Consider the following 12,928-nt stretch of genomic DNA (forward strand, 5'->3'; position numbering starts at 1 on the left):
ATTATTTAGGCCTTTCTGGCGATTCAACAAGATTATTTTGCGTCAACAGAACCAATTGGAAAAGTTACTGAGAAAAATAAAAAAAAAAAAGATTAACTGAGTGGAAACCTCTTAGGCGAGGAAACGAAAGACCTCAAATAACCCTTTTCCCTCCCCCTTGAACTAACCAAAAATAGGGGCGACAAACTGACAAACGATTTGAAGATCGCGAAGAAAAAAATATTCAGTGCAGTAGCTTCGTGCACATATATATATTTCAAAGGGAATTATATATCTCGAGTGGAAAATTACGAGAAACGTAGATACGTCATGGCAATAATTAAGTTGGATCGTAGGAACACCGAGAATCAATTGCGAAGGGTCACTAACTTACCTCTAGCCGTCCTGAACTTGGCGTATCCAGGTTTGCTGTAGCCCATTATGTTATGAGCCTCCAATTCGACCTCGTAGAAAGTATTGTATTTCAAATCCTTGAGGAATTGCTTCGTCCTTTGGCTTTTGACCTCAGTCCATTGACAGGTATCTGCTAATGTTTCCCATTCACCGGCGACGCGTGTTATTTCGCAATACTTGATCCGATACATGTCTATGGGTTCACCATTATCGGCCGGCGTCACCCAGGTAAGCTCGTATTGGTGACTGAACGGGGAATGTTCGTACTCAGAGCCTGGCGTAGTCAGGATTCTCGGTTCCTTTGGCATCGTTCTACCAGGTGTGATCTCTCGGTGGAAGTTACCCCAGTTAGCCAAACCGACGTCGTTACTCGCCGCAAATCGGAAATCGTAGGCCGTCTGTGGTTTCAAGTGCTCGATGACGTATAAAGAACCTAAACAGCATTGTTTGAGCAACGCGTTTAGCTATTATACATTAGAAAGCTCGAGATAAAAATATATTAGAATAGCGATTCCTAAAATATAATTTTCGACCTTATCAGTAAATCTCAATAAAATTTTTAGTGACAATAAGAATAAAAATCAAATTTTAAAATAAATTACAATTATCAGATTTCTTATGCATGAAAATGATTTGCATTGATGTCGACAAACTGTCATCAATAAAAATAAAAAATAAGTGCCGTTAAAAAACAAAAATCGTGATCCGATTTATACATATATTTTGCATCAAACAAATTTATTATTTTTATTTTTATAACTAAACTTCTTCAGCCGAAGATTTTTCTTTATCTAAATTGAACTTGTTTCTTCTCATGGACATATGTGAACATGTCCATTCAAAAGAAACAATATTTATTATCATTGACACTGACGGAAAATTACGGATCTGAGCGAATAACGGCTCGGATCAAAGAAAATTATTGATAAGAATGAAGTTAGTAGAAGATAGAGATTTTTTTCGTAAATAAATAGATACCTATAAATGTAATATTATAAAATTTTTAGAATTCCTAAAAATTAACAATAAATTAAATAAAAGAAAAATAACAAATTAAAAAACATTAACATATATTTAAAGCTTACCGACAGACCACGTCTTATTTTTCGACTTAGTCCAATCATCATAGGAGAAGTCTTCTTTATATTGCACGCTGATAGTTTTGATAGGTAAATCCGGATGCACAGGTGGTATCAGATCGAATCTTATCGTCGTGGCAGTGATATCGGCCATTTTGACGCCCAAAAGTTCACTGGGTCTCGTCGCTTCCCTCAATTCAATCAAATGCTCCCGCGTACCGTGAGGATTTCCGGCGATACATTTATAATGGGTGTAATATCTCTTATCCATTGGTAGTATCGCGAGAGTGGAAATTGGTCCGTTACCGATCTGCCGGATCATGGGGTCTTGGTCAGGATTCAAATCTCCGTAATAGGTCCAGCGTATCGTCGCGTTCGGTATGCTCTCGGCGATACAGGTGAGATTCACCGGTCTCGATTCCCAGGAAAAGACTGTAACGTTCGGCATGCTACGGAAGGAGGGTGGGAACTCTACGGTCAGATGACCGTTCTTGAAGGCGACGCCGCCCGTGTTCTTCGCTATGCATTCGTACAGGCCGTCGTTGTCGGTGAGGGCCTTCATGATCGAGAGGATGCCAACAGTCTCGCCGTTTCCCTCGTCCACTTCGTTCTTCACGACGATCCGATCGTCTTGCGGCTGAGTACCCATCATGTACGGCTTGTCGACGGTGAGCTTCCTGAAAGTCACCCGAGGCGGTGGTCGACCGAAGGCCTTGCACTGGATGTCCACGTCTTTGCCCTCCACCACGGTTTTGTTCACAAACTCCATTATTTTCGGCTTGACGATCACGTTCACCAAGATGTTGCCCGTGGCGTGGCCTGCGGCGTTCACCGCGGAACATTGATACTCGCCCGCGTCATTGCGATTCACGTTTGTGATGGTGAGCACACCCGTAACAGGATCGACGCCGAAGCGATCGGCGGAAGACAGGTTCTGTTGCGTGAGAGATTTGACCCATGTGAACGTTGGTGGCGGTTTGCCTCTAGCTTTACACTCAATATTCGCATTTTCGCCTTCGATAATGTCTATCGTGCTCGTGATATCTTCGATCACGGGTTTTATGTGTACCTAATAAGAATTAACAAAGAAAATTATTAGAGAATCTAAAAATAGATACAAATGTATTTAAAATTTCAGGCACAAACTAAGGTTTCTAAAAGTTAACAATAAATTTAAAAATATAGCAAACAGATAGCACGCGAGATTAGATGGAGATTAAAAGTTGTAACGAAGTTATTAACATACGGCAATTAAGTGCAAAATAAAAATCAACAATTATTCTCAAGAAATATTTACACAACTTTAGAATTAATTTATTATTTTTTCGATGCAATTTAATCAAAATACTAATTGCAGTACCTCAACGCGGATAGCTCGTTCTTGCAATTCTCCTGTAGTCGGTACCGATGCACGACATGTGTATATGCCATCGTCGGACTCTTGAACGTTCTTGATCCTCAAGGCATAAGTATTTATGATGTAGTGATCGTTTGTCTTGATCAGTTCTCCGTTGTAAAGCCAATCAACCGAAGGCGATGGCCTAGCGCGCACTTGACATTGAACATCAAAGTCTTCTCCGAGAATGGGATACTGATTTACCGGCGCATTCTCCCACGTGATCGCAACTATCAATAACAAATTGGAGTTTTGTTTGAAAATATTACTATAGAATATTATCGATCTCCCGAAGAAAAAACATGCGTATTACATATTCCATTAAATTTAATTAATTTTAAATTTACTTAGATTAATGAAAACTGAAATTTTTATCATAATTTTTTACATCTGTTAAAATTACTAACTAAAATAAAATATCAATTATTTAATACATTTCGTCTGCCTCATTAAAAAGATATGCAACAATTTTTAATAAAATTTTAACTGAAAAAAATTTTAGCATTGTAAATTAACATACAATATGTAGACTCTTTAGATCGCTTTCGTGTAATATTAATTATATTGCTCAACATATCTCGCTAGGAGATATTTTATTCCGTATCGGAATAATAATTCCACTCAAAAATTAAAATGCGAGACTGGATTTTCAGTTCCATACTTACTAATAGTATCGATTGTCACGGACTTGCTTAATGGTACGTTATGCGCATAATTCCCCTTGCACGTGTATTTTCCGGCCTGTTGCTCTTGAAGAGAATTAAAGAACAGGGATAGACTGCCATCCTGATGCAATTCGGTGTACATGGCCGGCTTCGTGTGACCCGCTTGTTGCCCACTGTGGAAAATAACGTCACAGAAACGATTCGCAATATCGGTCAAAGTACGCAAATTGATGGTAATGATCAATGGCGTCGCACATGGTGATGATATTGCGTTCATACATGTTCTTCGTGGATGACGCGAGGATGACGTGTAAACGACAACGAGATGCATTCACATGACCTCGTATTATTCAACGTTGCAGTATGGTGTATGATGCAAGTACAGGTATATGATGGTATGATGTATTCAAGCAATTTCCATATAGTGTATCGGGCGATGAGATGCCGGATGTAATATCGCGTGACGTCGATGATGCAAGTTACGAATATGGATTTTGCGGATTAAGAAGGTGACTGGAAGTGATAGGACCAGAAGCGCGGCTGCTCCGCGATCGCGTTTCCGTTCTCAGAGAACAGAAAGTACAAAGATACGTGTGATTACCGAGTTTAATATTTCAAACAAAATATATAGAAAATCTCGAACAATATACGGAAAGAACGGTTTTTATTGAAGTATTCAAAAATTTAGCTAAATACAGAGTTGAAAATAATTTTGTTAACTGTATTAAAATAATTATAAAGTTCAAGCGTGATGGACAAAAAGTTTTAGCGCTCTAGCAACCAGTTTGAGTGTCCTACATAGTTATGTTGATGGTCTAAAGTTATATTCAGATTTATATCCACAGTTAAATTTTCAAATACTACAGCAAAAAAAACCTTCCATCCGTGCAGTAAAAATATTATACGAAAAATGTTACAAATATTCAGAGATGAATTTGTTGTCACGAAGCAGTTAAGTATATTATAATAACAATGACACACAGATATAAGCCAAACAATTACGACGGTTAACATGAGAAATTTTGGGAGAAAAAAACTGAAAAAAACTGAAAAAACTGAAAAAAAAAAAAAAAAGTAATATGATATGTGTGACGGTCTGTTAATTATACGGAAAATTCTGACAAAAATTCTTATATATAGGTGTTTCAAAATAAATAATACGCGAATTTCTCTGATTTAATTTGTTCTCGACGTATCCATTCTAGTAATAAATGGTAGGTATATAGAGAACGTATAATTGAGTGGCACAAATGCTCGAAATGATTTTGTCCGGGAGTGTTACACACGGCACTCTTGACGACGAATGTACTTAATTATGCAAATCGTACTCGGGGTTCGAGTAATCGTGCAAACACGCGAGACGGCGAATCAGTTACCGGGGTTAACGTTCGTTAGATTATTTGGATTAAATACTTCGCAGTATGACGACACATATTAACTGTTGGATATCGGACAAAGACTTGTACGAATAGAGGTATAAATATTGTAGAGATGAAATAACGCGTTTGCGAGTGTGCACAGAAGTGCGCCATTATGGAGCTACTTAATTACCGCTGATACACACATACACGCGCGTTGCCCTAGAAAGATCGTGTTTCATTTTTAATCCCGCGAGCTCGAGTTGTTTAATTGTAAAGCTAGTTAAACCCAAAATTGTAAGGCCAGTTGATCCAAAGTTAAAGAGCTCAAGCAAATAAGAGTTGAAAAATATAAATACAACAAACGGGAGAAGAAATTTTTTTAATAATCAAAAAGTTTCAATGAAAATTTACTTCGGTACCAATTAACAAATTAATTTAAATACTAAAAATCTACGTGCGATCGAAATTGATTTCTTTCCTTCTCTAACAAACAAAGTCAAACTCGAATTGTTAACAGAACCAATTCCAAGAAATAACTCGACGTTACTCGGTATGCATGAAGGTATAAACGAAAAACTTGTTCGATGAATTTTTTTTTCTCCCGCACCAACGTAATTTCCTCGCTTCGGCATGTGCGGGCGCTCAATAAGTCAGGTTTGGTACAACCGGTTCGAACGTTCGAAACTTTTCCGGTTTAACGAGCGATAGCCAGTTCGCGAACTGCAATCGGCTCGCGTTGCAGCAATTAAGAGCTCCCGCGGCGCGGACTGCGGGAAACGTGGCTAGATCGTGGGAAAATGATCGTATCGGGCTCGGGTACGAGGTGACGGGTGAGTGTATCCGCAAATGGGAAAGGTGGAAAAACAAGAGGAACAACAAACGAACGAGCACTACTACGGTTGCTATGTTAGCTCTGCAATGGAATTTTATACTCGCCTTTCGAGTGGCAAGACGACATATCTGTGTATGCGTTACAAGTGACAGAAATTTACTGAATTAGTGTTGCAGCAAGATTATGTTTGTGTATGTTTATAACGTAATACGCAATATTTTTATAGTGTTGAATCAAACGCTTTTTCGCACTTGTTAATTAGCAAATTGTCACTCATAATCACGATTAAAATTTATAATTTTATTCTGCAAATAAATTATTGGAGACACGACGTATAATTATTAAACTTTAACTTTTTACTCGTGTCCTGATCAAAAGAAAACATTTCAAAATTATTTCAATAATTCATTATACATCGTTAAATTTTACTTCTCAATTAAAATAAATTTCGCAAGTGCCTTGATGAAGCTTGACATGAAATATATTATTCGCTGGAATGTAATTGATTAATAAAGCAATTCTCGTATGTAAATATCGACGATAGACGAGATGAGGATTCTCGATTCATCATTCTTATAATTGCTTGCACGTAATTCTTCGGAAAAGGATCGTATCACTGACAGTGTTAGCAGCTTATGTCTACCGCTAATTAACTGTTATCTTTTCAATTGTTAATTATAATATAGACAAAGAGACGCTTTTGACGCGACCATTTTCAAGTCGCCGTTGAAAATATTGTTTATAAGTAAAAAAAAAAAAAGAGATTGTGTGGAAATCGACAACTTACTTGAGAGACTCGATCGGGTAATTTTGCGGATCGAGCCATTGCATCTGGCTGATCAGCGTCGGATTCTCCACCTTCGGTTTACACGTAAGCAGGATACTGGAGCCGATTGCCTTCGTCTGCGTCTCGCCGTTCGGCAGAATTTCCAAGTACGGATCCGCTCCGTTCACGGTAGCTGAAGCAAAAATAAGAGAATCACGAACGTTATTACGATGACAAGAAAAGACGAGTGCGTGCGCGTATGCATTTTTGCATGTGCGAAAATCGCAGTCGCTAGGGCAGTCGGCAGAAAATACCGGTTTCGAAATAACAAGATATTATGACGATCATCACATGTGTTTTTGCGTGAATGCAAAAAGAAATGATGGACGTGCAAGTGGCTCAGTAATTTTTAACGGACGCTCATTCCAAGCAACTTATCGCTTCTCTAAAACTCTAAACTTTGTTCCAGAGATCGTTAAACGATGAAAGAAAAATATATTCACTAATATGTTCCCAAGTTTTCGGTCATCCTTTCGAATTTGTCGCGTTAAATCCGTTGCGGATTAACGAGCAAATAAAGATTGATCTGCTTTCTTAAGAGATCTCACACAATTTGAACCAATTCCCCGAAGAGACAAACACCGTCGCGCGTGCTCGCAGTCTTACCCACGCGAGTGGGACGGGGCGACACCGCCACCCTCCCCGGCAGCGGGGGTGTCGGCGGCGCCGTCATCACGTAGATGCACAACACGGAGAGGCAGATCGGCGTCGTCTCGGCGCTCATGGTTCGCGTCTCGCGCTAAGCGGAAAGCGCCTTCGGGGTACGTGTGCGAGCTATGACAACGGTATGCGAGCGAGTCGTCGGAATGCAGGCGTGCGCGACGGGTGCCCCCCCCGACGCTGACGGCTCAGTGGCGGCAGGCATAACAGGAAGCGGGAATTGAGCTAATTAATTGCGGCGAGCGAAAGTGCGGAATTGCCCTAACTGGGAAACGCTCCGTGACCTCCTCACCCTTTTCCTCACTCTCCTCCTTCACCCCTTCTTCCTCCTGTTCTCGCCCGGATGCGCGTTATACGGACGCAAACAGCATCAGCGGTGTAATGCAGAATAGATATTCGCTCGCCGCCCTTGCTTTTCCTCCCTCTCTCTCTCTCTCTCAGCGCTAGCTCTCTGCAAGCTCATTAGCTCGTTAACTTCGCGCACGTAAAGCCCGGGCTACCTGACGAATGGAAATGACGGCGCAACGAGGGAATCATTATCAAATTTAAGGGAGGAGGGCAGGAGGAGAGCAGCAGCAGCAACAGCCGCAACTGGAACTACTCGTTAAGTCCGTGGGAATTTCTCTCGAGTCGCGTGAGGATGCGCCGATTCGCCGATTACACGCGGTTAACTACGCGAAGCTTAAAGCATGACGAGTGCTCTCGTCGCACAACTGACGGTCGATTTCCGTTTTGCGCGGATCAAGCGGGGCGATAATGGATTCGCGTTGTACCGGCAGCGATACGCGTTTCCCGGCACACGTGTGCATCCCCCGCCGCTGATTGTCAAATTGACAGTGCGAACAGTGTTTCACGTGAGAAAAAGCGAACGGTCAGTGAAAAAAAAAAACTGTATACATATACAACGTATTTCGACGCACAATGCGATGAGCGAGTCGTGTAATCGAAATGCGAGGGATCGGGGCCAGTTCGCCTAAATAATTCCTTTTTTTTATCCCCCCACCGGGTACAAGAGTGCGCCGCACACAGTAACAGTTGATCTCGTAAATACTGAAACCGCGGAGCGGTGGATGTTGCGAAAATAATTGAATACGGATTTAAAAAGCGGGCTACGAGGTAGCGAACCACCGCTGGGCCGCGCGCTGTTGATGCGAGCGAGCAGTTCTCGCGTGTGATGCGGATCGCGTCTGACGTAATCGGCAATGGTACGAAAATTGAAACCGCCGCAAATTGCCGGCGGGAAAAGTCGATCTCCCTCGTTTCAGCGCTGCGAATATTCTCCCATAGGAGAATGAGTGAGAATAAACGGTGAAAATGTTTTAAGCATAGTTCAAAGACGTCGTCCCGAAAAAGAACGAAATATGTTACACAATCCCATTCGACTCTCATCCGTAAAATTTATTTTCGACTACTTGCTTTTATCAGAAATTACATACATATCTAAAGATATAGCACATTCTTCAGAAAATAATATGGCAAAATGAAATATGTACGAGATACTCTACTTCCGCCATTAAATTTATTCCATTTCCGGTGCTTGTATTATCCTCCCGGATAAGTTATCATTTTATTTCAATTACTCTTGTACCATTAAATTTGAGGCTTCGTTAAAGATATCTCCGACGAAATCTGTGCGAGATGATCATTTCATCGCGGATAATGCAAATGCACCTTTCGAGAAGCCGAGAGAAACCCGTTAATTTCTGTAATAGCCCACGCAAGGACGCGGAAAGGTTACAAACCTTCCTAACGGAGGAACTTCCTTAATTGGCCTAAGACTCATCGGGACGAGTTCTTGCGTGCGGTCAATTAAAGGATCTCGCCTGCGCGCTTCGCTTCATGCCTGTCCCCAGCAAATTTGGGGAGGGGACTTTATAAGCTGCTTTTGCGACATCTTTCTATAAGTCCGGAACGACCTATCAGATCTAACTACGCAATGGAGTTCTCGAGACTCACCAAAAGAGCATGCTAAATACCTCTAATAAACTTAAAAAAAGAAGAGCACTTTATTTCGCTCATTAATTCTACAATCCTTTTTAAAAATTTTTCCGGAGTTTGCATTTAGCTTAAAGTTATATCGACGTAGTCTTTTAAATCGTGTTTATAATGTAATATAAAAACCGTAAATACTGAATTTTTCAAGCACACTTCGTGAAATTTATTTCGATTAAAAATATAAATATCTGTAATTAAATTTATCAAATTATTCATGTAATAATTCTACATCATTTATTACAATTAAACTACCGTTTCATTTAACCATTGTTTGATTGTGCTGGTAGAAATATTAACATTCACGTCCCAACTTTAATGTGCGCGATAACAGACAAAGTGCTTCTCTTCGTTTCTCGAAAATTCACACGTAAGAGGTCGAGTTTACAAATTGCGATAAGTTTCAACGGTACAGTCGAGCTGAAGTCTGTATCTAGGGGAGAAGGGAGGGGGAGCATCGTGATAAGACACTGCAACGTTCGCCTAACGCCACTGGCATTTGCATCGCAAAGTTTGCTTAAACTTCGAACTGGGTGAATGGTGAGAAATGGTATTAAATCCTCCTTCTAGTCGTCGCTAATTGTCCCCGACCCGTGCATCACGTACAATAGCCACAATCAAGCGACAGTCGTTTTGATTAATGACTCGATTTTAGTCCGAAAATATGCTTTCGTTCTGCTATCGAGCCCTCGATCTCGATGGACCGTCTCGCAACACAATGGAGATTGTAATTTTGTACAGCTGTCACATTTCGGTAGCCTATGCGCACAATGGCGGATCTCTATACTAATTTTGCTCTCATGGACCCGTCATTTCCGATAAGAGATTTCATAATCAAGAGAGGGTAAGTCGCTAAGGATCACATCCCCGGGAGCATTGTCTCTCGCTCGGCAAGGACAGCTTATTTATTTGCCGTTCTCGCACCGTCATGAAACGTCGTTTCGCGATAAGACTCGCAAATTCATCATTTCCGGCCCGCTTAGGCAAGTGGGCGGGTGCAGGCTAGGGGTGAAGCAAAGATTTTCCTACAGTCATTCGGGCGTCGCAAAATGTGTTTCACAGAGGGGGCAAGCAAGCGAGCAGACGGCCCGTTTGAACAATGGCAAGACATAAATTGCAATTATGTTTCCGGCGGACTGAACTTATCCGATTTTATCTTCGCCAACTTCTCAACTCTCAATGATGAAAGTAACCGGTCAAATTACAAGTTATTTGATATCAAATGAGTATATACTGCTGTGACAGAGAATCAAATATTTCTTTTCAATAATTATAATCCTGCACGTATTCGTCTTATGTTATTATAGAGCTAGCTCTACGTGATCTCTAAATATAGTCGTCTCAAAGAAAATATTCTTATCGTGCGATTTTTATATTATAATAATTATTTTTATAAAAATCTATTTATATAACCAGCTAATCTAAAAAAATATGTAAGATGTATAACGTAACAGCAGTCAACGATATAAAAATACAAGCTATTTTTTTTTATTATGCACAAAATAAATTCTATTATAATAATTTAATAAAAAAAACTAGACGTATGTATGGAAACTTTTTAATTGCTTCCTTGATACGATACTCGGAAACATGTTTGTCTGCACGTTGTCAAAAGAAATCATCGCGTTCGTGAAAGAACGCTGACATCACGATACATCATTTATTGTTGCAGAAAGATACACTATCATTAATTGCTCGTTAATGCCGTATTCAAAACGCATCCGTCATTACGCGCGAGAGGGAAACCCGCTTGTTCATCGTCGCGATGCGCCATTATATCGTCATACGAAACTCATTCGGCGTGAACCGCCGAAGAGAGCAACAATACGGAGGGTTGTTCCTGGGGATCCCCATCCCTACACCTCCGCTACCCCTCCCCCTCCCTCCCCCGAGGGCATGCGCTCGGGCAGATTCTATAATCGTTTCACAAATTCGCCCGAGTCACCGCTTCTTCTCGCCGCCCTGCGTTTACAACGGTGTACCGCATCAGCCATTATCCACCCTTGAGACTCGCAAATTCATCGTTTCCGGGGCGCGTACCGCGTGTTCATCTGTGGGGGAAGGATACGCGAGGGGCGCGCGAAAGGACTTTTCTCAAAGATCCTCGTGAAGAAACGCCGTAATTGACTGGGCTCGTCAGAGGTCGGGACTTTGGTCGACGTACAAAATTGGCATATTAACGATACACTGTATTCTTCTGTGTGACAATATATATGTGTGTGACACACATAGAATAAAAATATAAAGAATAAGAGAAAGATAGAACTTTGAGAGACAAATTGATTTTATAGCAATTTAACACATCTATGAACAATTTAAAAATCAAATGCAATTTTAATCTCAGAATATATAAAAAATATAGTATATATCTCGGACAACATTTGTAGAATTATGTAGATCTATCAACATAAAAAGCATAAAAATAATAGTTACAATTTCTTTAAATATTACATAACGAAACTGCACTGCCCCAATTTTTCAGCTAACCTCGTTTCTTATAGACGTAGCGTTATCCACTCAGGACTTGTCGTCTCGCATTATATTTCAGCGCGTCACACCAATTTACCTCTGAAACTCACAGATTTATCATTTCCGACGCAAAACAAACGTGTGTGCGTCACACTACAAGAACGTCACGGACGCAAAACGGAATTCGGAAACCTTTTCTCAGGACTCCTCCGTGAAGAAGTCCCGTGATTGCCCCGGGAGGTTAGCTCATCAGCTTCGGCTTTGGTCGAGCCTGTGTGCGAGTGGTGTAGGAAGATAAAGGTTAGGTCGAGCAAAAGGACTGAGAGGAAAACCGAAAGGAGTCTAGGAGCGAGCGAGAGGACCCATCCCTCTCCCAGGACATCTTATTTACGTTAGTTAGGGTTTGTTGGCGCAGTCACCCCAGGGGCTATTCAATGCCTCTCCGCCGCCCATTTCAACCCCCCAGGACGCAAACGCACGCACGCACGCACACACACGTACATACCTAGGAGGGGTCCTTCTAGGATCTTGCCATTACACTCGCGCCACAAAACTACCCTCCTAACCCCCGGGGCCCATCCACCCAAGAACCACGCCCGACTCGCGTATATCCTCGGCTCAAAGGCGATCCGTGTGTACACCGTTTGCTTACGCGTGCCACCCGGTGTACAGGAGGCCGGAATAGTGCTCGCCGGTAAACTCCGACGACGTGTCACTCGGGCTGGAAGAATTCGATCCGAGAAGATCGAGAGGGACCGACCGTGAGGGTGGTGCTAACTGAGGAGGTAGGTGGAAAGAACGCTGGGGAAAGGTGGTCTTGATCAGATCTCGATACGAAATCGAGATCAGTTGAGAGGTCAGGAACAGAGGGAATAACGATGACGCGGAGACAGGATCTTCCAAAAATGTAGCCAACTGGGAAATCTCGACAAGGTAAATTCGATATTGCTGACCTTCGCCATCTTACCCTCAGAATCTTTTTTTTATCTTATCTATACAAGCCTCTACATTATTTTTTTACATTGCTTATATTTTTTCGTTAAAATAACAATAACTTCGGAAATTGTTTTATTTACTGCTATATTTATTTTAACTTTGCTATTTCCATTATTTTTCTATGCTTTCATCACACACGTATTGTTTATTCATGAGATTCACGAAGAGAATTTTCTGCAAATATACTTTCGTCACTAGCTTGTCTGTTATACAGATGTGCCACAAGTAATTTCCGCAATCACGAGTGAATTACGGAGGA

At 41.2% G+C, this 12,928-nt stretch overlaps 1 protein-coding gene across 4 annotated transcripts in view; it reads right to left on the bottom strand.

The window, feature by feature from the left end:
- LOC105837928 (fasciclin-2) overlaps positions 1 to 12,928 on the bottom strand; it is a 92,086-nt gene that overhangs the window by 17,773 nt on the left and 61,385 nt on the right. For 3 of the 4 annotated variants that reach the window (XM_012683122.3, XM_012683119.3, XM_012683123.3), the window contains exons 2-7: positions 6,514 to 6,685; positions 5,831 to 5,854; positions 3,534 to 3,706; positions 2,833 to 3,098; positions 1,479 to 2,541; positions 374 to 826 (exon numbers count right to left, since the gene is read on the bottom strand). In XM_012683122.3, the coding sequence (XP_012538576.1) occupies positions 374 to 826; positions 1,479 to 2,541; positions 2,833 to 3,098; positions 3,534 to 3,706; positions 5,831 to 5,854; positions 6,514 to 6,685 (2,151 nt within the window). The remainder of the gene's footprint in view (positions 1 to 373; positions 827 to 1,478; positions 2,542 to 2,832; positions 3,099 to 3,533; positions 3,707 to 5,830; positions 5,855 to 6,513; positions 6,686 to 12,928) is intronic. The other variant, XM_012683121.3, reaches the window with a different exon arrangement.

Source organism: Monomorium pharaonis, chromosome 3 (genome assembly GCF_013373865.1).
Source record: "Monomorium pharaonis isolate MP-MQ-018 chromosome 3, ASM1337386v2, whole genome shotgun sequence".
Lineage (NCBI taxonomy): Eukaryota > Metazoa > Arthropoda > Insecta > Hymenoptera > Formicidae > Monomorium > Monomorium pharaonis.